General features: G+C 39.7%; 1 protein-coding gene across 2 annotated transcripts; it reads right to left on the bottom strand.

Moving 5' to 3' along the window:
• Nucleotides 1-18204: 18204 nt before the first annotated feature.
• On the bottom strand, nt 18205-23603 carry LOC144716101 (uncharacterized). Of its 2 annotated transcripts, none has more exons than XM_078591146.1 (12): nt 23387-23603; nt 21926-22372; nt 21682-21813; nt 21472-21603; nt 21219-21368; nt 20850-21083; nt 20741-20775; nt 20572-20637; nt 20061-20160; nt 19855-19917; nt 19663-19773; nt 18205-18595 (listed from the first exon to the last, which is right to left on the bottom strand). In XM_078591146.1, the coding sequence occupies exons 1-12, from the start codon at nt 23453-23455 to the stop codon at nt 18419-18421; spliced, it is 1716 nt and encodes a 571-aa protein (XP_078447272.1). In that variant the 5' UTR covers nt 23456-23603; the 3' UTR covers nt 18205-18418. The 2 variants fall into 2 exon arrangements, with proteins under 2 accessions (XP_078447272.1, XP_078447273.1); XM_078591147.1 differs by having other exon boundaries at nt 18416-18595; nt 19663-19763.
• Between the last annotated feature and the right edge of the window lie 1639 nt (nt 23604-25242).

Raw genomic sequence — 25242 nt, 5'->3', positions numbered from 1 at the left:
TTTAGAGAAAGAGTTCACTGAATTGATCCGTATGAATCCCTGAATGGTATTATACCTAAACGTCAATCAGGTTGATTCAAGTCACGGTTGTATAAGTGATCCACTGACCTGAGACACCAAGGACATCTCGTAAGCGGACGACTACATTTTGACTGTGATATATGAGTCTCTAATCATGGGATTCAAATAAGTTATAGATTGGATGTAGTAAGAAGCTTACGGAGATGATTGAGTGGTCAAGACGGGATCATCCGCCCTCGTTATAAGAGGAGATTGACTCGAGGAAGACGATGCAAGAAAAATCCCTGGCCAGGGTAGTGAGGATATTGGAGAAGGCGTTCTCCAATGATCCCCGTTACGCATCAGTACTAATCGAATGACAGATTAGAGTTTGACGATAAACCATGCTCTAAGTCGTTCGAGAGTCTCGCACGGATGATAGATTATACATATACGGAAACCGATGACGATAAAGGTTCCATGAGAGAGTTTGAGACTACTCGGTATCTTCTAGAGCACGAGGTGTAGCTTGGCACCCCACGGGCTGGAAACTTAACCTGTCGATTGGGTTAAATCGATCCTTATTTAGTTAATCTATATGTTGATATAGTTAATTAATAAGGTTGGTCAATAAATATTATTGGGCCATTTAAGTTATTAACTAGAACGATACATGGGCCTAGAGGGTCACACGCACAAGGTCATAAGGGCATTGGTGGATATATTTTTCTTTGGAGGGTTTTTGAGAAAAACCTTAAGTGAAATATAAAGGGGGAAAGGGGTCTCATTTTAAGATACCCATGCAAGTTTAATTTGAGAGCCCCTCCCCTCTCCACTCTCTTCTGCACTTCCAAGGAAGAGTGTCTTCATGGTGAGGAGATCTTCAAGGTTCTCAAGAAGAACTGAAGAAGAAGAGGTGGAGATCCAAGCTCCGAGTGATCGCGTGGATACTTCTAGAGGCCGGACGCGTGAACGGCTTCAGAACGATCTTGGAATGACAAAGTCAAGGGTGGAACGTGTTCCCCAAAAGGTACTACAACGTTTTGTTTCATAGATCGATTGAGAATCGATCGACCATGCTTCCGCATCCATGGAATGTGTTTTTCATGGATGAACCAAACTACATAACCCAACATGGATGGCATGCAAGTGCGTGGGTGGGTGCGCATGATGACAGGGCGAGCGTGACATGCATGGTGGCACGATGGCACGGGGTTGCTGTGGCGTGAAGGTGGCGCCATAGCACGGGGCAGGGTGGCTTCTAAGGGTCATCGCAGCATGATGACAATGGGGGGCTGGGTGGCGCCATGGGGTCACTAGGACGAGGAGGTTGCGCGGCATGCAGTGTCGCGTTGCATAGGGCGCAGGGCAAGGGGTGTGGGATGTGGTGAATCAAGCGGTGTGTGTGTGATAGGTCAAAATTTAGGTGGTTAACCTAGTTGATGTGTAATTTTGAGACTTATGCAGTGATATTTATAATTAACCCTCATTCGCTTATTACTAATGCAAATGGGTGAGTAAGGGGTCGAACCACATAGAAGGCTTTGTGATTAAGATTGATATTTAGAACAAAGTAATGATTAAGAAAGTGGTTAAGATGAGAGAGCGTGGAAAGAAGAGATACTAGATATATATTGTGATTTTAATTAAAGTAATTTATATGTATAAGTTCTTAATTCTTACTCATAAGAATTATGAACTTACAACAGAGATTAGGATCGTATTAAAATCGTGGAGTGAGGATGGGATGAGAGGAATGAATGGATATGATGAAGAAACCCTAATTAGGGGTTTCCTATGAAAACCCTAATTAGTAATGGGTGCTATAAGCCATTAATCCCTACTCATAGGGTTTAATAACTTATAACAGAGAGTGAAGTGATATGAGAATGTGGAATGGATAGAAAGAGGGGGGAAATGGAATAAAATCCTAATTAAATGTTTATGACTTACTGATAACACCCTAAATTCGGTCTTTGTTTCATGTTATTAGCACAAATTTATGCATTTAAAGAGCTTAAAATGGGGTTTTTATCATATATTTACATGAAAATATTGTTTTCAAGTGATTTCTGATTTTTCCCTAATTTTCTGTTAATTCTATGAAATTTAAAGGATTTATTGGAGCTCGAAATAACTATTTTTGAATGAAAGTGGAAAGCTAAATATTTAATTTCGAGATTTATCAGTATGGGGATGAATCAGTGAATTTTCTAGAATTTTTTACGAATTTTTAGGATTTTTTTTGAGATTTATTTGAAGAGGAAATGCATTTATTCTAAGAAAAAAGATATATTTATAAGAAAAAAGTATTAACATCATTTTTGAACTTTGAAGGGCCTTTTTGAAATGTTTTGTTGCAAAAGACCCTCAAAACAGCTCTCGGTCGTGACTGCAGGCGTAAAGATGTGATTTAAAAAGTTTCAGGGTTTTATTGCAAATTGTTTATTAATTGTTTTAATGTTTTAGAAAAAAAGCGGAGGAGAGAGAATGCGGGAAGGACATATACACAAATATTTCAGGGCGGCGTCCACTCGTGATTTCGCGTTTTATAAAGGGCTTAGCCGAAAAAAAGGCCAAAGAGTCTTTCGCGTGCGACGTGGCGCTATCGTGGCCGTCGGATGAGAATCCGACGGGGCTTGAAGAGGGGTTGGTTCCGACAGGTAAGTTCACCGCCCACACGGCGCGTACGACGCGCACGCACGGGTGGTGACGTGGCGCTTGTGGATTCGTCCGCGCAGCGAAGAAGCCGTGCGCCATGTGCATGCCATATTTATACGCATAATCTATTTTTACCTTCTTTTGCTGATTTTCATTTTTCGCCAGGGGGGTACATGGCGCAACGAGAAGACGCCCGGCTGGCGAAGTTGAAACGTCGCTACCAATGAAAAAGCGACACATCAGCGAGTGGTTAAAAGGAGAAAAAAATTAAATAAATGATTTAATCCAATGGCTAATATTGGTTTAAATTCATTTATTCATAACTTTCAATCCAGAAGTCCGATTTAGATGATTTTTTATGGATTTGCTCGTCTTGATGCCCTCTTTCTATCTGTAAAGTTGGATCATTCAGATCCACCTACATTGATAGATAAACTTGAATTACTAAATGGGGGTAAAATGGTAATTTTCACCATTTTACCTAGGTATAAAAGCCAAATTTCAAGAGGAGGGGGTCATTCTTGATGGTTCTCTATCACAGCTGCAAGACAGAGAGGAGCCCCAGCCTGGATCAACCTGTTTGGTACATTTCCCTTCATTGTATTTGAATTTTGGTGCATTTTGAATGAAATTAGTTCAATTTCTTGTTTGTTCTTCTTGATTCTGATCTGAACTTCTAAATCACTTGGCTTGAGCGGCATGTACAAGCCCTGATTAGGATTGAGAGGAGAAATTGAGGGATTTAACTAGGCATCCAACTGCATTCCCAAAGAAAAACTCTAAAAAAAATTAACTTTGAATTCTAGGGTATTAAAACTTTAGTTTCTTTTATCTCTATCACATAGTGTTTTAGTCAGTTCTGAATTATTTAATCTACAAAACAAACAAACCAAGTAAAAAACCTTCTTCTTAAGTCCCTCTAAAGTGAATTCCTTGATCTTCTTCTTTGGATGAACTAATTCAACTTAGAGTCCCCTAAATTCTTCTACTCTTCTCATCTACTCTACCTTCCTCTCTCAATATTCTTTCCAATTAGGTTAAATTGCTCCTCATTGAAGATTAAGTGGTCCTAATTATAGAAAATCATCGAATTGAACTCCTTACTAGCCTCCCTTGGACGATACCTTCACTCATCATGTGCATCTTAAGTGAGGTTTTATAAATTTTATTGTATAAGCTAAAATTTACAATGACAAGGGCTAAAAACTGCATAATTTTTACCCCTATTTTTGGCTTATCACTTACCTCTGCCTTCAGTGATTCTTCCAAGCATTAATCTCCCTTCATGGACCCGTATATTGCGCCCGGTGCCTTGGTGTGTTGCAATAGACACTAAGATAGATCAAGAGAGGGAAGAAACTCAGTTTTGGAAGAGGAAAGCCCTAAAATGGCACTCATACACCTTTGTTTCACAAGGTCTCCCATATGGAGATAGGCAAAATGAAGTACAAGAAGAGCCTAATCTCAGGATCTATTTATTGGCTCAACCATAGGTCATGGAAAGAGAAATAAGAGGTGGCCATTTGATCTAAAACTACCCATGGGATCATCAGTTATGGATATTTGAATTTTAAGCATTTCTAACCATTCATTTGTTTGAGTAGTTCCACTAGAATAGAGAGCCACTAGAGCATGCCACATCATCCATCCTTGTAGGGCACAAATTTGACTTGTTCCACAAGAAAAAGAGCCACCAGTTGTTCCACATCATTCCTCCTTGTAGGACACAAAATTGACTTGTTCCACAAGAAAAGAGAGCCACCAGTTGTTCCACATCATCCCTCCTTAACCTTAAAAAAAATACTTGAAAAATATCAAATATAATCTAGAAAATTCTATGAAATTCAAAATTAAATATCTCTTTATCTAAAACTCATTTTTGGATGAAATTTTAACCAAATTAGTTCTTCTTAAATTTACTATCCATTTAAATAATTATAAACACCAAAATCTACTGATTTTAATGCAAGAATAATTATTTAGTGGACAATTGTATTTTTGGTAAAAATTACATAAAATTGGTAATAACATGCATAAAATTAGCTTAATCATGCTCTAAAATGTATGAAATAAACATTAATTATCATGATTATTTGCATGTAATCATATACATTAATTTAATTAAAATCGCAATATATGTCTAGTATCTCATCTTTCCACGCTCTCTCATCTTAACCACTTTCTTAATCATTACTTTTTTCTAAATATCAATCTAAATCATAAAGCCTTCTCTGTGGTTCGACCCCTTACTCACCAATTTATATTAGTAATAAATGAATTAGGGTTAATTATAAATATTATTGCAGAAGTCTCAAAAGTACACATCGACTAGGTTAAACACTTAAATTTTGACTTATCAATTGGCGCTGTCGCCAAGGAAGGCAGTAGCATTGAGATTGAAAGTTTAAACAAATTTTTAGAGATTTTAATGTTTTATTATTATTGAATTAACGACAACTAACCATGTTGTTGAGTGGTTGTGTTACAAAAGAAGGTGATCGTTGCATTCGAGACTTTTAGACATCGATTGAGAAAGGGAATACCATCTCAGAGGAGAAAATGGAACATTATAGAAGTTCAAGGAGCAATACAATCCTCGAACAAGGTATGCATCATAAAATGATTAGGGAAATGATGGAATCAAATAGCTATTCAAATTATTCTTCACACCCATTAGATTCCCATGGCGATACCCCTCGTAGGAGGATTAGGGAATTCTATGATCCACCAAGTTTAGAAGAATATCGTGCACTTAAGGAAAAATATTTTAGGAATTATGGAGAGGGGAATTATATAGATGATCATAAGAAAAACTTGAAGGGTTTTGATGAAGAAAAATTGAGTCGTTTGAAAACCCTAATCTTGAGTTTGATGATGATTTTGATTATCCTAGATATCAGAAGTCACCATATCCTAAAGCCATAAATCAAGATATAGGTTCTTCTACTAATAGCATAGCTATGACTGCTCCTATCCCTACTACTAGTATCCCCCAAGTTAGTACCCCTACCAGATCAAATTATCTGATAACCAAGGAATCACCTATGAGTGTTCCTGTCCCTGATCATTCTCAAATCTTTCTGGTTGTCTAATCTATGATATCCATGTTATCTGAAGTAAAGGATCATCTGATGGAATTCAATGAAAGAATTACAAAAATAGAGAATGATAGATGTCAAGGACCTATAGGTGACATGTGTATCCAAGAAAATAGTGGAGGATTAGTCAAATTAGGAGATGAAATAGGAGAGCCAAAACTCCAAAACCCTCAAGTTCCATTAGAAACTTTGTAGGAAAACCTCCTAAGAGGAGGAACTTATATAAGAAGACATTGGAACAAAGAGAGTTTAGAATTACATGTGAAATTGGGGGAACAAAATTTTAAGAATGTAGTTATAGATCTTGGTTCCAATCTGAATATCATGACTTCTTCTATGTTTCAGAGACACCCTATAGTAAAGGTAATCCCCTCATCTGATGTTGTTTGTTTTGATGATGGAGCCCATATAGCTTCTAGAGGGAAAATATCCAATATTTGCATTGATATAGAGGGGTATCGATTTCGATCTGATTTTGTGATCCTTGAGGGAAAGTCAAAGAAAACACCCTTAGCTTTTGGTAGATCTTTCCTTAAACAGCAAGAGCTATGATTGATATTGAGGAAGGACAGGTAATCATTAGAAAAGAAGATAAGATTGTGTGCCTTAATTTAAATTTTTCTGATAGCAGAAGTGAATACTTTGAGGAAAAAATTGAAAAAAATTTCAAGGAAAAGACTGAGATAGACGATTTATCTTCTCAATCTACTTCTATCCCAAAGACAAATGATTCATCATTGCCATCCATTAGTCCACCACCTCAAACCTTTTATAAACCATCATGCATGTCATCTCAAGTGGGATTTTTTGCTTTACAAATAGTTAACCTCCACTTGAGAAATGATATCAAGAAATTAAATGATCAAAAGAGTGAGATGCAGGTAGGGATGAAAAAGTTAAAGATGGAGAATGAATCTTTGACTAATGAGATTTCTGCATTCCCGTTAGCCTCCATACTAAAGAAGAAAAAGAGATACAAGTAGGGTGACGCCGTGGGATCACTACGGCGAGGAGGTGGCGCGGAAGGGTGAGGGGTGTTGGGTGTGGTGAACAAAGTGGTGCGGGCGTGAGGTGGCAGCCACGACGAATGGTTAGGGTTTCATAGGGGCACCCATTCACGGTGAGAAAATCAAATTATGACTAAATACCAAAAATAAAATAAAATAAGATAAACACAATTATTCTTTCTTCTTTTTTCTCTTTTCTTCTCTAGCTTTCGACGAAGGGTATCCCCCCTAGAAATAAAAGGTAACACAAGTTGGGTCCTATGGCCCCCTCTAGAAGGACAATACCACACACACAAAAGCACGTGGTGCCAGACACTAAGGCTCGAACATATGAACATGTAGGCTCATATACACGGCCCTCAAAACTAAAAACGAAGCCAAAAAAGCATGAACGAAGATAACACCAACCTCCATGGGCCGTTTGACTAGGTTGAATACAAGTTGGGTCTTTCAATTCAGCCCATGCTCCTCGGGATAGTTGAGACTGTTCTGCGGTGCTAGAGGATCCCCATCAATCATTGTCTAAGAGTACCTTCTTTTTTTTTGAAAACTTTGCCTTGGTTCAATCATGGAAAACATAATTTGTATGGATGTGGAAGCATGTTATTGATTCTAAAATGATCTATGAAATCATTCATCACATGTACCTTATGGGGAACTTGTTCCACCCTTGAACTGCTCATTTTGAGATCATTCTATAGTCATTCACATGATTGGCCTCTAGAAGTATCCACATGATCACATTGCTCTTGGATATCCACCTCTTCTTCTTTAGCTCTCCTTGAAAATCTTGAAGGTTTTCTCGCCACGAAGTCACTCTCCTTGGTTGAATAGAGAAGAGAGCATAGTGGAGAAAGGGAGGGCTCTCAATTCTGGCTGGCCTTGGTGCTTGCAAATGAGTGCCCCTTCCATATTTATATTTCACTCAAGTTTTTCCCAAAAGCCCATTAAGTAAAATCTATTCACTTATGCTCCTATGATCTTATGCGTGCGGCTCTCTATGCCCATGTATCATTATAGTTAATAACTTTAGTGGCCTAATAACAGTTATTGGCCAACATATAGATTAATTCACAAAGGATCAGTTTTATCCAATCGAAAGGTTAAGTTTCCACCCGTGGGGTGCCAAGATACACTCCATGCTCCAGAAGATATAAATAAGTGTTCGAACTTTCTCATGGAACATTTATTGCTATCGATTATCGTATATGTGTAATCAATCATTTGCATAAGACTCTTGAACGACATAGAGTATGGTTGATCGTCAGACCATGATCCATCATTCAATGAATACTGATGCGTAATGGGAATCATTGGAGAACGCCTTCTCCAAATCCTCACTATCCTAGGGATTTGCTGCATTTCCTTCCTTGAGTCAATCTCCTCTCATACCAATAGTGGATGATCCCGCCTTGACACTCAATCATCTCTGTGAGCTTCTTACTAGATCCGAGCCATGACTTGTTTGAATCCGTTGATAAGAGGCTCTTAGGTCGTATTCAAATGTAGTCATTCATCCATGAGATGTCTTTGGTGTCTCAGATTAGTAGATCACTTAAACAACCATGACATGAATCAATCTCATTGATGTTTAGGTACATACCATTCAGGGATTCTTCAGATCAATTCAATGAACTCTTTCTCCAAAGAGCAACCTCTATCTATCCTTAGTGTTGCCACACAAATATCCATATGATCAAGTATACTTATCTTATAAGTAGGATCAGTAAGTGCTATTTGATCTGATAGTTTGATGTCCATCTCGATTATCCATCAATTAGGAACATTTAGAATACATGTTTAAAGACTAGTGATCACTGTATTATGATCTCATCATAATTCGCTAGGTCATTGCACGTATTCATAGACTAGATTATAAACCTCACACTATAATAATAATGAACTTAAATAAAACATGATGGTGTGATTTGGCTTGATGGACACATAATATTCATTATATTTAGCCAGCCAGCTTTGACTACATGGCAATTCATGCTATCGCCAATGCTCACTCATCCTAAAGAACCCTCCCATTGGTGAATAATGTGACCTGCTTTATGACATCCTCTATATGATGTGCTTTATATCCCATTGGTGAACAAAGAGGACATCTCCAATAACTGATTCCTTCGCTTGGCTCACACGATTTGTTGTGTAAGCAAACATACTTGATAAATAGGAAACTCCTTATGGAGTTACCATTCTTCGCGAGAGATCTTGTGATGGAGCGCACCAGCCCATCACCATCATCATCGACGGCTGGCCGGTTTGCATTTCGTCCGACCGGCACGCAAAGGTGATGGCGAAGACACCTGGGTTTAACAAATTCGGGTGAACGCACGACCACACCATCGACCGTTTGAACTTTTCGTCATTTTACCGTGTTTATGTGTTCGTGTTCATTGCGTCCATCATGTGTAAGTCATGTTTTTGTGTGTCCTATTCACGTCGTCAAACGCATGTCAGAAACTATTGTTGTTTTATCTTAAAGTGGGGGTCCTATGTATAAGACCCCCCAGTAAGGGCACTTGTGCCCTTACTAAGGGCCATCGTGCCCCTATAAAAGGGCGCACGATGGAGCCCTAAATCTTAGACTAGTTATTTCTTGATTAAGGACTTCTTTGTTTTTCTTTGGTCTCACCAAGAAAGGAGAAGAGGAAGGGAGAGGAGGAAGGAAGAGGAGAGGGAGGAGGAAAGAAAGAAGGAAAGGAAAGAAGAGCAATCGCCATTGGTGAGACGTCAACACGCCCACGATGTCCCCTGCCCTTCATCGGGTTGCCCTGTGCCTGCTCGCAAAATTGGAGCGCCGCCTAGTCACCGGTCACTGCTATCGCGACTACCCAACTGTCAGCGGAAGATGCCCTCGTCCTGCCCGACGGGTCAGCAATCCTGTTCACACTGTCTGCATGTCGTACTAGCAATCTTGCACCCCGTGAAACACTCGTGGTGCTTCACTGGTCGACCAACGTGTGGGTCAACGCGGGCAACAACCTATCCATTAGGTTCGTCGGAACCACGCACACATCGTACAATTTGGCTGTTGGACGAAAAACCTACCGGGTCTCCCACAGCACCAACCTGCTAACACGCTGTCATCAGTGGGGTTTTCACCGCTGTCCAGTCCACCGGTTGCACAATTGACCAGACGACAACAACACCGGCTGAACTTCTCCGCGAAACCGCCTGGTCTCGCCCACGCCGTGCACTACCGGACGGGAGTGATTTTGGCGCGATCGTGTCATTAGGCCGCCAATCTGACTGGCCTCATTGTAGCAGGTGTCTACGTTGATCCCCGGACAGATGGAGGACCATCCAGCTGACTCCACTCTGACCCGTCGCCAGCCCCGTCGTGAAACTCAAGCTGACGTGAAGAATCCACAGTTCCACTACCAGGTTTGATAAGCGGCATAGTCGTCTCGCTAGGTGTCCAATGCCCGGGTGCAAAATTTCATGATTTTATGTTTTCATTGTTGTTGGACTGATGGGAGGCCCCTCCTGCGTGAGTATCGGCCTCCTGAATGCTTTCCTTACTTGAACTTGCTTAGTATCCTCTTTAGGGGAAGAAAACCTTGTTGGGTTTCTCATCTCCTAAAGAATCCTCTTAAGGGAAGCTCAATAGGCTCCCCTTAAGAGGGGGGGCCCAATAGGGCCACCTTCCCCCACAACTGCCACTTCCCCAATATACGAAGGGAAGAGCAGACGTGGAGGAGGATAAGAAGTCATTGTGTTGAATCCAGATCTTGTTCAAGTTTAGTGGCAGTTACCTTTTTTTTTTTCCTCTTCTTGTTCATCGTTTGTTCATTGAGAGAAGAATAATCAGAGTTCATCAAGAAAGAAGACAAAAATAGGAGAAACTCCTGAAAGAAGAAAGTGACCTTCGCCAAGGCTCCACGGGATTGATTGATCTAGAAGTCGCCAGGATTGTTCACCATTGAGACCGTCAGCATCACCATTATCTTCATCGTCCGGAGTGACTCTTTGCCGCTGAGATCTGATCTACGACGGTTACTCCATCGACAAACTTTCTTAAAGCCTGGTCTTGATCGTGCATCCCGTCACCGAGTATCGGACCAGTTCTTCCCTTGGCCATCTTCGATACTTCATCTATTGTTCGAGGCAGACATTATCTGCCGTGCAACCTATTCAATGCCGCTTGAAGTTCAAGTTCTGTCCATTCTGATCGTCGTTCGGTGCCGATTTATGCCCGTCAAGAAGCCTCGGTCAGAAGGGCCTTGAGTTGACCCCTGCCAACTTTCTCATAATTTCATGGTTTAAAATTGGATTCTTCGACAGCCTGAGGCCTCGCCATTTCCCTCCGCCAGGATAGTGATCCGTAGCAGTTGAACTTTCCACGGGTCCACCAAGGTGATGACACATGTGTCACCGCTTGTTTTGATTGGATCCATATCCCCCGTCGAATATCCGTGTGCGACTTGCTCTACTGATAAAAATGTGGACGTCTACTGCTGGGCCACAACAATCACCTTTGGAAGGACGACTTGCTCTACCCGGGTTCACCACAGGAACGACGTTCATAACTTGGATTCATCTACGGATCTGTTCGATAATCTTCTCAAGCAATAAACATCACCCGGTAAATTCTTATCGAGCCTAGTGCACCTTCCTGGCAGGTCATATTCTTCCATTCCCCTTCTATTACAATACTAATTACTTTCTTCAGTGTCGATCTTACGACTGCTCCACTGCCTTGAGAGAGCTTGGTACAAAATATAGGTTAACCATCTAAATCGAGTTAAGAATTCATTTGTCGGTATTGGATCCGTTTCGTTCTGGATGACCATGTGGACACTCATGGACAAAACGTCTCCTACCTCGTTAGCTTTGAATTGATTATACGGATCATTGGGAGCATGATCGTGACTAGACCCGTCATGTGTCGCCTAATTGATCTGCCACTCTCATTTTCTGATGATTGTAGTACTTCTCATTTAAAATTTCTGAAAATCATCTGCGTTATATTCACATCATTCCATTGCATTTAGATCCTAATCTCTAAAAACTACACGACAAATCGATTCCGATCGTCGTGTTACATCACAGACCATGACTGATCCCGCTCGCGACCACGCCCCCCCACACCCCTGCTTGCCGACAGCCACCGCTGCCTCGATCCCTCGCCATTGTCACATTTCCCTGCATCGCGCCAACTGCAAACTAGGTGCCCATGCGCCATCACTAGTGGGCTTGCACCACCCACACTATGCTTGCCATTGTTGCCTTGCACGTTCTGTGGTGCATCTGTGCTCTGCGTTGCCAACTACTCGCGTTTGCTGCCTATCTCCACTTGCGCTGATTCGCCTCTAGGTCACGCTTGCCAAAATTCATCGACGTTTGAGCTGCATTGACGCTGCGAACCCTTGCCCTTCATCCTCGCCTCCGCCCTCCAATATTGCTCCAGTGCCACAACTCTGCTGCCTGTCGAGCCACACCGTACCAGCTCCGTCACTCCTCTACCACATCCGCCCATACTGGCTCACGCATCGATGACGACTTTGACGAAAAGCAACACCGCCGACGAGGTACATCATTCCCCTTGCTCATCCATTATATTACCTTCTTCAATATATTTTTGGCTGCACTCCACCGCGCTCGGGTTAGAATTAGGTGAGAGATTATCTATTGAAAATTATGAGTTGAGTGATTTTCCTAGGTAAAAGTTGACACCGTCCGTTACGTGCAGGCACCAAAAAAAATATTCCGTGCAACGCCGTAGTCACTGTCGTCACTCCGACGAGGGTCAGAAGGTCACCATCACCGGTCGCCCACCCGGAGCTCGGCAAATCCCCACGAGTCAGGGCCTGCACGTACTCCCATCTAGGACATCACATTCACGTAGTTACATCTCCATAGGTTATTATCCACCGGACGACGTCACCGACGACCTCCGACGTCATCTTGGCTTTTCAAATAATGTGTAACTTCTAGAGTAGCTCCCATTGGTGAAGAAATTAACTCGTGTATCAATCGCATCTCACTTTTCAATAGCTTCCTCTAGCATCTTGTGAGTGATACTCTACCATGTCAGGAAATCAATCATAGGTAATCTTTACTTTAGTTTACATGTCCTACAAAGATCTACATAATATATTAGTTTATTTGTTGTTCGACGATTGCCCAAACAACTATTCTCAATTTAGTCCCTGCCTCACCCAAAGAACTGATGCCTCTCTTCAATGTGTTGTCCATGTCTATTCCCTCTATCTCCGATTCACTTTCATAAAATGTAAGAAGTCTCTATAGCATAACTCTCTTTCCCCCCTATGGGTGTCATAATAGAGATAGCAAACCTCTTCACGGTCGGCTAAATGATTATCTTCATTATGTGCGCAATGCATCGAATGTGTGGTATTGTGCTGAACCCCATGTTTTTATTCAATAGTTTTCTCCTAAATATGACTATCATTCTTTTGCTACTTGATGCATTGTTTGTTTCCACTGCACATACCTGCAATAGAAGTCACATTAATTTTTTTCCTCCATGTAGTGACTCCATTATGAAGAAGTACAATATTCAAAATTCAGCTCTTACTCCAAATCAAATTTCTTGTACATATTTACAAGGATTTCAGACATAGAATCCTCATCATGCTTCCATAAACTTTACGATATTTCCAATGAGCATCGAATTAGTGAAACATTATGCCTAATATCCCACAACCATTCTTCATCGTTCACTTGTCTACAGTGATTGATACACAATAAACATTAGTTAGTGTATGCATGATCACAACTTCATCAAATGAAACAACTTCATCATCCATGACTAGATGACCAATGAAACTAGGAGGGTCTGCCTCAATTTGCCTCACATATTGTCATGCCTCCTCTCATGCATTGGTAACAATCCAAGCCATATCAAGTTAGTTAGTGTATGCATGATCACCACTCCATCAAATGAAAAAACTTTTAAGTCCATGACTAGATGACCAGTGCACTAGGAGGGTCTACCTCAATTTGCCTCACATATTGTCACGCCTCCTTCCATGCATCAGTACCAACCCAAGCCACATCAAGTTAGTCCAACAAACAAGTCGATTAATGACATATTTCATCTCCTCTACCGTTCAACCCTTCAAGGGTCACCTCCTGCCAAAGAGACCTAATATCACATCTTCTATGAGCTCCTCTATACATCGTTGTGCACTAGTGTTCCCTTTCATAACATCATGTTACTTAGGATGGAAAAATCTAATTGGGAGCAAAAATGCTTGTACTAATCTCTGGTAGTCGCTTAACTTGGACAACCTTTGTCACATTCTTAACAAATTTCACACTCTTACATGAAATCCTTGATAAGCATAAATTATTTTAATACATGAGACAATTTGGCTTGTCTAACCACCTCTGGCATATCATCGTTATACTCTCCTGGTAATTACTTGTATGCCAATGCCTCCTCTGGTTTGGGTAAAACACTCTTCACTATCGACATGGAAGGTAGTAGGGTAAATAATAAACTGCATCAGGAAGTGGAAAATTGAAGAAAAATTTACAAATTTTATTATATAGAAAAAGGGAAAACAAATTCTAATTAGGGTAACAAATAACCCCAATGAAAAAATTGAAAAGTAATCATGTTCTGTAGTAGGCTCTCATTGGAAAGTTGAAAAAAGTGCTTCTACATAGAACTAGGTCAAGCATTGAACAATTTCAGTATGTAGATGCATCATAAAATTTAACTAAAGCCTACTCTATGGACAAAAAGTCCAACAAATTTCATGAAAAACAAATGCAACTACATGGCATTCCTTCCATGCAGAAGTAATCAATTTTCCTTATGCAAGATAATGCGCAAACAATACCTACCTGAAACATAAATGTGTCTATGAAAGTATCACGCACACCAATTGAGCTACCATTAATTGATTGAATTTTTTTTACTAAAGAACATCGATATCTCAACACAAAATTCAGAACCCAATAGAAGAGATAAAAAATGTAGATATTTTAGCACTTCAAAAAACTTATGATTTTTTATTGGACTTGAAAGCTGAAGAGAAAGATAATCAAATGCCAAGAAACTATGTAGGACACACAAAGTTTCTCATTGATACATTGAATCAATTAAGATATTTCACAAGCTGAAAAGAGTCACACCTTCATCAATATGTCATTGCCACACTTCTGTCTCACCAGCTCACCTCCTTCACACCTCTGACAAACCTCCACCACCGTCGCACTTCCGTTGCTGTCACAACGCCCTCGCTGTTGCACATGTCTCACCATCGAGTCCATTGTGTGTACAACCAAACTTAACCTTAAAATTTAAATACATAATGGTCCAATACACATAAAATTTTATTGGGTCAATATTCCTATGAATTTACATTAATATTACATTAATAGTGATGGAGGACCATCCGGAAGACCAAGCCCATGTTCGTCATCAGCCACGTTGCGGAGTCCGAGCTGACATGAAGAATCTGAATTTACAACATCCAGTTTGATGATGGCTTCCTAGCGCCATTTCTGCCTGGTACGTACCATTTCCTTTTGTATTTACGGAGGCCCCTCCTATATATGAGCCTCCAGTATACATATTTTCTTCTTGTTTTGTTAGTGTTGTATGCATTTGCTAAACTCTAGGGGAGAGTCCTAGTTGGACCTCTCCCCTAAGAAGATTCATAAGGGCAACCCCCCCACACCCCTCTACAATGTAAAGGGGGGTAGGATTATCAATGTGCTTAGATAACTCGTTGAAAGTAGACATGTGTGTTATGTTCTGTTCATTTAAAACATCCAAAAAAAATCGCACAAAGGAACTGCACAGGGCCATGTTCGTTGTTCTGTTATCTTTTTATGCCAAAATTAGAACAAATGTTTGAACAATTCGCACAATCCGAGCAAAATTTGCACAATTCGCACAAAATTTGCATATGTAATAAGCTTCGCACAAATTCACACAATACGACCAAAATTTGCACAATTCGAACAAAATTTGCACAATTTGAACACAATTTTCACAATTCGAACAAAATTTTGACTGTTTTTAAAGTTCACACAATCAGAACTGCACACGGGTCTGTGAGATATTCTGTGCGAATTCGTTTTTGTTCTGTTCGGATAATCGAACAGAATGAACAATTTGCATAAATTCGCACAAAGAGAACAGAACAACCATGTCTACTTGAAAGAGAAAATTGACTGTTTTGTTTCTTTTGAGTCTGCATTGACCCTTCCAAGGAGCCAGCCCTATGCTTTCTTTCCCATTCTAGGTCAAGTTCAAGGATACCCTACGTTGGAAGAACAGTTGCTGTAGAGGTCATTGCCTCGTCATCTACATCTGCCAGTCCATTACTGAACTCCACCGCCACTGGCTGACAGTCTCCTACTGTTTCCGCCGCGGTTTCTAGTTCCGTTCCGCCTTTGGAGAGGAGAACATGGCCATCGACGATGCACCCTCACCTGTCGACTTTTGGTAGTCCGATGACACCGTACCGGTCATTATCGTCGAATCCCATCCCAACCTAGGCTTTGACGTTTTGCTACTTGCTCTGACCGCTCCTCTTCTCGACGACGATTACTACTCCACGATGATGCTATCAACATCCAGTGTTTTTTACATTGACCATCGAGTCTCTAGTGACGACGTTGCACCACCGACTACTCCAGCCGCTCGACACTGTCAAGCTGGACTCCACCAGCTCTGGCAACTTTCTGCACCTTTGCCTTTGGCGACTCCTTCCTCTGAATCACGATCAACTGGCGTTGGTTCCCTTTGAGCCGACTGATCATCAATCTGGTGATGCCCGATATTGACCTCCGTCGCCCAATTCTCTCTGATCTAGGGCGGCATGTTGCACATCGCCACTGACTGTTGACCATGAGTTGCTGCTGAGAACATGAGTCAGATGGTACGAGTTACTCACATCCAAGTTCTGGTTGATCTACCACTAGGTCAACCGACTTAGTGACTATTCGTCCCGCGCCTTGCCTTGGTGGGCGATCGAGGTGTATGTTGGCCTCGTGCTAGTAGCACCGGACTGCCCGTCGATCCCGTGCCACCGACAGGTGAGGGTTCCGGTCGATGGCCAACGAGCCGCAGATCACTTCTTCTTCCCCTCTTTAGGGTATTATTACGTTTTTCAGTGCCGTATTTTGACTGTTCCGCTGCCTCAAGAGAGATTTCATATGCGTTATAGGACTAGCCACTGTACTCGTGTTAGGGACTTTCTTTCTTTGGTGCCGGGTCGACATCGTTCATGGCAACGAACGTGGACGCTCACCAACAGTGATCTACCCCCACCATGTTGTCCTTCGATTTGATCACCCGGGTCATTGGGAGCCTGTTCGCTGCCCAGACCCCTCGTGTCCTCTCGGGTCTACCGCCGGTCAGCCCATGTTCCGTCGTTCTTCCCATTGATTTTACGACTTACACATCAATTGATAACATCCTCATCTCGCATCTACGCTAGTCCCCTGTGGTGTACTATGAGGCGCTAGTTCCCGGCACTTCGTGTTACATCAAATAGGCATATGATAAGAGATTATTAACTTGGCAACAATATTCATCATTATTCGATATATGTTATCAATATCAAATATCAAAAAAGTAAATTTAGTAAAATTACGGAAGAAAAATGGATAATGGACCCGTCACAAATAACATACAAAAAATGATATGATATCCATCATCAATATCCGATAACATATATTGGATATCAATCAGAATATCAAATAACAAACAAGATTGGAATGCAACCCTTAACACTATCAATATCCGATGTTTACTTTTGCATCAATATCCGGAGCAATAGCACCCAACTGTCACCTCTCACTCTTTCCTTGGAGAAGAATTTCTGCCCTTTCCCCCCTCAGTTCGATAAATTAGCATTTTGTTTATGAACTAAAGGTGTTCATGCACTAGGCACTCTATGGTTTGTAGGGATTATTAACTTTGTCTAAAGATGTACACTATGATATATGTCATACATTCAAATTGGCCTTGATAATCATTATTATACATACATTATACTGATAACCAACATAATTGTGTATTATTTAGCAATTAAAAAACAAGAATTCATGCTCTATCATTTTACAGCTGAGACAGATGTTCTATTAAAATGTCTAAAGTTGGATAGATATTTGACTATTTTGACCTGACTAACTTTTTTCTTAATTGTTTAAGGAACATATAAAGCTTCAAATATCAAACTTGATAGTTCAACCTCCCTATTCACGGAGCTAATAGCTCGACATGCAAATTAGAGGCTGATTATCAGAAGCTTTGGAGTTATTTGTGGGAGTTTATGTTCTTGATTCAAATAATATCGTATCAACTTTTAACAATACCATCCAGTTTTCCCAGGGCCACTCTGGATATCTTCTCAAAGGAGGCCTTTAAGGATTTGTATGCATAGTTCTATTGCTGGGATGCCCTAAGTGACTTTACCCTCTTTCATACAAAAATAATATCATCCAACTTTCATGATATTTTTTTCCACACTGGCATCCACTAGTTTCCACTAGACGGAGAAGAGATATCGAATGATGATTGATAAATACATTGATAAATAGACAGACTGATGATGAAATACTCACCTTGCCTTGTCAGAAGATTATTGTGGGAAGGTTTTCTCACTCCAAAATCTTCGTACCTTCGTCAAGGAGAGAGAAAAAACATATAATTTAATTTTTGCTGATCTTGCTTTTTATTTTCTTCCCTGAGCTCAAGCACTGGGAGCTCCCTTTCTGTGCAGAAGAGGAATCTGATCTGAGAGAAGGAAAGCAGCTTCTAGCACTAACCACTGGAGGACCATCTCTTCTTACTTCATAAATTGGGGATTTCGCACCGGGCAAAAGTGTCTACAAGATCATAATTAAAAATAAAAATGTTGGTGTAATATTCTCCAAAAAAGGTATAACAAAATTTTCAAAGAGTTTCCACAGTATTAACTTCAAGTACCCAAATGATAATTGTTAAACGTATCAGATAACTTAATAGTGGTCAACTATACACAAAGTCAAGATTAAAAACATAAATGGTTGATGCACAATGACTGCACAATGTTCTGCTAAAATATTACTCAAACAGAAAGAGAAGCTCACAACTTTTTTAAAATTGCTTTTCCCATTAATACATTAATATTGGCCATTCTCAAAGGAATAAAAAGTAAACACTTTTGATGCTAGTAATTTTATTGCCCAGAGAAGTTAATATAGGTGTATTAATCACAAAAAATATAAATATTGAAGTATTCACTGAAGTTATTTGTTGACATAGACATCACGGGTAAAATTCGACCTGAGGAAAAGACCTAAGATAGAAAAAAGTCATCAGTTTTGGTAGTTATCTCCCCAATCATGAAAAAAATGCAGTTTTGTTTCAAGAAAACTCCTGTTTCCATTTAAAAGTCCAAAATAAAGCAACTTTGTGACCAAGAAAAACTGAAATATGCCTTTGTGGTCTTTTCTGAAATTTGAGAGCAGTAAAATCACAAAAAATAATATAAACCACTTCAGACCAGATTTCACTGCATTAAAGGTTACTGCGCAATGGTAGTATAAATACAAGTGAAATTTATAATACAAATATCAAATTTGAAAAGGACTTCACTATATGAGTTTCTACTGCGCAGATGGGTCAAACTTCATCCCACGAAAACAGAAGAGAAATATGATTGGACATTTGTAGGTTAATCTTATGACGAACCATGAAATTTTAGAGCTGTCTGAAATCAACCCTCTAATCAAAGAGATGAGCATAAATTTTTATTTCTCAGATGGGTAATTAGTGAAATTTATAAACGAGTTTAAAGCAACTTTCATCTCAAGAAAAAAAAGGCTAATCTTGCGAATAATGATGAAAGATCCCGCTTAAATTAAATTGTAAAAAATCAACACTTTCATCTAAAAGTATGACAGAAATATACCTCCGCAGAATCTTTTTCTGGGGTAGCACTTCTCTTGTAGAACCCTGGCATTCGCTGCGCCTTAAAACCAAGATTTTGGCGCAGTTTCTTCGGTTCTTGTTCTGCATTTTCCTTAAGAAAAAATAACAAAATCTGGTGACGGGGGAAATCATTAAAATTTTACCAAAAGCCAACAGGAAGCAGACGGATTACCTTGGCATTCGCCTCATGCGCCAATTTCTCAGACTTTAATTTCTCCTCCACCTTAAGATAAAACTGAAAAAAATACTTTATTTTTTAATTTCATGCAATAGTATTAATTTTTTAAAATACCACATTTCACAGACTATTTTATTTTGCTGTAATCTTTTAGGAATCTCAAAGTAATCAAACAGGATAAAAATGAGTTCTGTTCTTGCCTCTTTTCTCTTCTCCGCTCTTTCCTCGCTCCTGAATCTGAAGGGAGAGCAAACAGCCTGGACGGGTCTCTTCCAGACACTGGAAGATGATTTCCAGCAACTGCTAGAGAGCAAACCAGTCAATGATGGCTCGAAAACAGAAAGTTTGATCGAAATTACAGATCAATCACAAAAATTAAAAAGCAAAATGATTATCTGAAAGAACCATTGTGAAATAGCATGGACCATACAATTACATAGGTCAAGATAATTCAGATTGAGCTAACAGTCAATTCATGTAAGCACTGGAGAAAAGCCAATGCCATTTATATGAGCGTTGACTGTAGAATTTCACTGGTCAATTTAGTTCAGTTTGTCCACAAATTTGGTCAAACTGTGTTTCATTACTCAAAAAATTCATGTTCATACCGCTATGCTTGCCTGATGATCTACATAAGAGAAGGTTTGATTGAAAGAACCTTTTTCTGATCCAAAATAATTGAAAGGAAAACAAAACGGTTATCACACCCACCTAGTGGAAACTGATTGACTCATCACGTTGGTTTTTTTGCTCCCAGAGTGAGAAGGCGTGATCTTTCTGTGGCACAATTCAATTAAAAACAATAATAAAAAAATTCAGATCTTCGTTAGATGCAAAAAGGAATCGTTGATGTATTCGTATGACGAAGCAGCTTGGGCACCTTTTCCATTCTGAGGGTGACGGTGTTTTAGGATCCTTCGAAAAAAATCAGATCTGATCAGATCCAAGAACCAATGACTTTAATCTGTAAATAAAAGTTGGATACCTACCAGGGAATTAGGCATAGCGATGTTCCTGAGGGCTAGTGTAGATTTTGATGAAGACGGCGGGGTTTCAAACATAGATTGCGTGAATCTGGAAATCGACCTCTTCGAGGCCTTTGGTGGGGTTTCTTTCTTTCCAGGATTAGCAGTTGTAGGCGAAGAAAAGGAAAATCGCCCAAAAACGCCACACTTCTTCTCCTTAAAAGTTGAAGAAATTAGTTGATTTGCAGAAGAATTTTCCTGCAGAAGTAAAAGCAAAAATCACAAGATTGAATCAACCCAGGATACGATAAAAAAGAAAAAAATAGGTAAAATTGAAAAAAAAGAAAAATAGAAAAAGGAAAAAACAGGAAAAATATAAAAGGATATTGGCACCTGCAGTGGCTTCTGGTTTTGACGGCTGATGCTTCTCCAACTGCAATCATCGTCCACATTTGGTCCTTGATTCTCATTGCTGAACCTAGAGCCTGGCTTCTTCTCATTGATAGTCAACGAAGAAAATTGCTGATTCTCAGCTGAACTTTCCTGCATTTCCCAAAATAACATACACAACAATAATAGAGGTTCAAGAAAAAAACATAAGAATGGTGCGACCCATAACCTAATAAAAAAAAGGTGGCATTTGCACCTGTATTGGCTTCTCATTTGAACTGCTGCTGCTTCCCTGTCTACAATCATCATCATCTGCACCATTCTCGTTGCTGAATCCAGAACTTTGCTTCTCCTCATGAGAAATTTTCGGATTTGCCTCAGAATTTTCCTGCATTAACCGAGAGAAAATCTCACTGGAATGGCGCAACTCGTGATCCCATTTTTTCCAAGAAAGCGATAACGGCACCTGTAATGACTTTTGAGTTGAACGGCTGGAGCTTCTCCGACTGCAATCATCAACATCTACATTTTCTGCCTCTTCTTCTTCCCCCGATTTGTGTAGTTCTTGAGAAATTTGCTGACTCACATCAGATTTTTCCTGCATTTCCCGAGGGTAAATTCAGACCATAATTTGAGGTAAACGTAATAAAAACCACAGGAATAGAGCAATTCAACATTCGATTATTTTTTAAATGTAAAGAAAGTGGCACCTGTGGTGGTTCGCTGCTTCTTAATGTGCAATCATCATCATCTTCATCCACGTTTGCTACTTGATTATCATTATTGCCAACAAACCCATTAAACATTTGTTCTTTTTCCTCTGACTTTTGTGATTCTTGCGATTCTTCCTCTGGTGGCATCTTCTTGGGTGGAGATTCTTCAACAAAACTAGCCATGCATCTCTCAGGAACGACAGATTCAGATGCCAGTCGTATATTCTCTTCCTCAGCTTTGGCGGCAGCTCTCATGGCGGCAATCCTCTTAAAATGAGCTTCAAAGTGTGCCTTCATATTTGCCACGGATCCTGGTTTTGAGAATTTTGCTGCCTCCTCGAGGTATTTGTTCTGGCGGAACGACGACCATCGCCCCCAGTCCAGGGATTCAGAGACAAATCTCCCAAAGGTGACCGATCCGTTTAATCCAGGGAATGAATCATCCTGTAATTTCAACAAAGATATTGTAGTTCCTCTTTCTAGTTTTCCAGGGAGAAAATTGATAACAATGAAGTTGGTTGAAGTTCTTAAGTTTATTTTTTCCACTTTGAAACCAGCGGAAATTGATGAACGCTGAAGTTGATTGACTTTTTGAAGTTCCTTTTTTCCTAATTTCAAATGGCGAATACTGATGAACACTAAAGTTGACTGGGGCTCTGAAATTTCTTTTCCTACTTTAAAAGAGTAGAAAATGAAGTACGCTGAGGTTTTAAAGCTTTTTTTTGTCTTTCAGAGAGAAAAATAAATAAACATTGAGGTCGGTTGAAATTTAGAAGTTTCTTTCTCTACTTTGACAGAGCAAATATTGATGAACACAGAGTTTGGGTGAGGTTTTAGGCTTTTTCCACTTATTAAGATCAAAAACTGATGAACACTGAGGTTCATTAAGGTTTTGAAGTTTCCTTTTCTCTTTTTCCTGATAAAAATAGATGAACACTCACGTTGACTGAAGTTTTGAATTTTTTTTTTCAGAGCCAAGAGAGTCGATGAGCACTGAGGTCGGTTAAACTTGAAGTTTCTTTTCTATATTTTCAGTGCGAGGAAATAACTAAACTGAGCTTCATTGAACTTGAGCAAAAATAGACCAACACTGAGCTTGATTGAAGTTTCAAAGTTTCTTCCCTACGCTCTCAGAGAAACCAAAATAGATGGACACAGAAGTTGGTAAAAAAATTGAAGCTGCGAAGATCAAACACGATCAAACACGAATTACGAAGAATGAGAGATGAGAATCGGAAAAAGGAAGAACGACATCATGAGACGAAACAGCGACATGAAGCTTTGATACGCGGATCCCTTTCAGATTTAGAATACTCAAAAGGTTGAACAAAAACAAAAAAAAAACTACTAACACTGATCAGCACAAAACTTCCTCAAATCAAATCATCAGATTTCATTTCCACTAAACAATGCCTACTAAGACTAATGGTCCACAGATCATCAATCTGAATCGCTTACCATGATTTCCCGATCTGAAGCTTCAGAAGGCCGGGAGAAACCCTGCACTGCGCAACCTGCATCTGCCATTAGGAATTTGCAAGGAAGATGATCGAAGAACCGCTCTACTCTCTCTTTCTCTATCTAGTTTCTCTCTATATCTCTCTACTTTCTCTCTCTACAATGCTCGTTTCCGGAGTTTCTCTCTCTAAAGTGCCACTCTTCCTCTCTCTTTGAACGGCGCAGTTGCAAGGGTCCCACCTGATCGGGTTTTATAGTGTCTCCTACGGAGTGCAGAATCAGTATATGGGGTGAGAATATCAATACTGTAGAGAAGTCCCGGGTACGCGAGTCTTCTGTAGATAGCGAGAGCGCGAAGGACGGAGTTTAACAGAGAGCGGTTTCTGGGTGAGAGAGGTTTGGAGTGACTTTTACGACAGGTGTAAGAATAGTAAATCATAACGGCTAGCCGGCCGGCGATTTGAATTTCGGACCGCGACGGATAGTAATTAATATAAAAAAATATTTGGGTATCTAGTCCAACGGCTGAAGCTGTGGGCAATATAAAAGTATATAATATAATTTTTTGTTATGCATCTATAATATAATTTTGAGTTTTTCTTTCTTACTTTCTAACATTTTTATTGACTGACAACTTGCTATTAGCAGGAGCATTAGACCATTATTTGGACATTAGCTAGGTATAAGTCTACATTATATTTTCCTATATTTCCATATTGGCATTGAAATTCATCTAATCCAATTGTGCTAATTTAGTTTGATATTTTGTATTTTGGGGACTGACCTTCATTGCTTTCATTGGAACTGAGCAATTTTTCTTATATCTTTGGACTTTTCATGTGTGTAGGAATTCAGGCATTGTTTAGTAGATATGGAGAACATAAATATTGGATTTTCATGTGTAAGACTTCAGTATTATTTACAGGCATTGGCGGAATAGTTATTTTGTATTTCTATAAGTGTAAGATTTAAGTCATATTTATTGGGAATGGATGAATATTTATTGTTTATTAGAAATTGAAGAATAACTAGTCTGGAATATTCTTGAGTCTAGAACTGGAATATTATTAATTCAAAGTATTGGTATGAAGTGGGATTCAAGAGTTAGTGGGTAACGACCAACGGAGGATCAGTAGACCGGCCTGTATGGACCAAACACAAATATACTGAGCCAAGCTTTGAGGATGCACATCCTTCTAAAAGAAACTCTTTTTTTTGATTGGCAAAATCATGGTGCGGTGTACATCCAACCCTGCAGTTGTGCTCGTAGACCGATCCATCCGTGCCCTGGACGCCACCCATGGGGTGTTTATTTACAAAATTAGTGCTTTTCATCGTTTCTAAAAGAAACTTACTAGTTGATGATATAAAAAACTTATCTAGCCCATTCATCTTGGCGATGATTTATCAGAACTAAGGGTCGGGCTACCCTAGTGCCAACTTGACAAAAGCATGAACGTTAATGAGACATTTTCTCCAGTTTAAAATGACTTTTTGGTAATTCATAGACATCAATAAATGGACTTGTGGATGTATACATTCCTGAATTCCGAGATCCAAGAGTCTTAAATATACAACAGACACATATAATATAATCAGAAGCTTTGTGATAAAAATGAGTTGGATCCATCCGACTCTGTGAAATCACCAACTTGACATTCTCTTAGCTTCGCAAAAAACTGGAAAATAGCAAATAACAAAAAGAGGAGGCATTATTTTTTTTTCCTGATGTCTAATACATAGTTAATCTTTTCTAGATGTCCCACTTTTTATAGATTCAGATTTAATTTACAACCCAATACACTAAAAGCATGTAAAAAAATTACGTGAACTATTAGGTTTACATATGCCCTTAC

The sequence above is a fragment of the Wolffia australiana genome, chromosome 20 (genome assembly GCF_029677425.1).
Source record: "Wolffia australiana isolate 7733 chromosome 20, ASM2967742v1".
Taxonomy (NCBI): Eukaryota; Viridiplantae; Streptophyta; class Magnoliopsida; order Alismatales; family Araceae; genus Wolffia; species Wolffia australiana.
This window is presented reverse-complemented; position numbering and strand designations above follow the sequence as displayed.

Excerpts from the sequence above, each read along its gene's own strand:
- LOC144716101 (XM_078591146.1), bottom strand. The coding sequence starts at position 23,455 with ATGGCAGATGCAGGTTGCGCAGTGCAGGGTTTCTCCCGGCCTTCTGAA. Across the intron at positions 20,161-20,571 it reads AGTCAATCAGTTTCCACTAG|TTGCTGGAAATCATCTTCCA; the intron begins GTGGGTGTGATA and ends GCTCTCTAGCAG. Across the intron at positions 18,596-19,662 it reads CAGAAAAAGATTCTGCGGAG|ACACTTTTGCCCGGTGCGAA; the intron begins GTATATTTCTGT and ends ATGATCTTGTAG.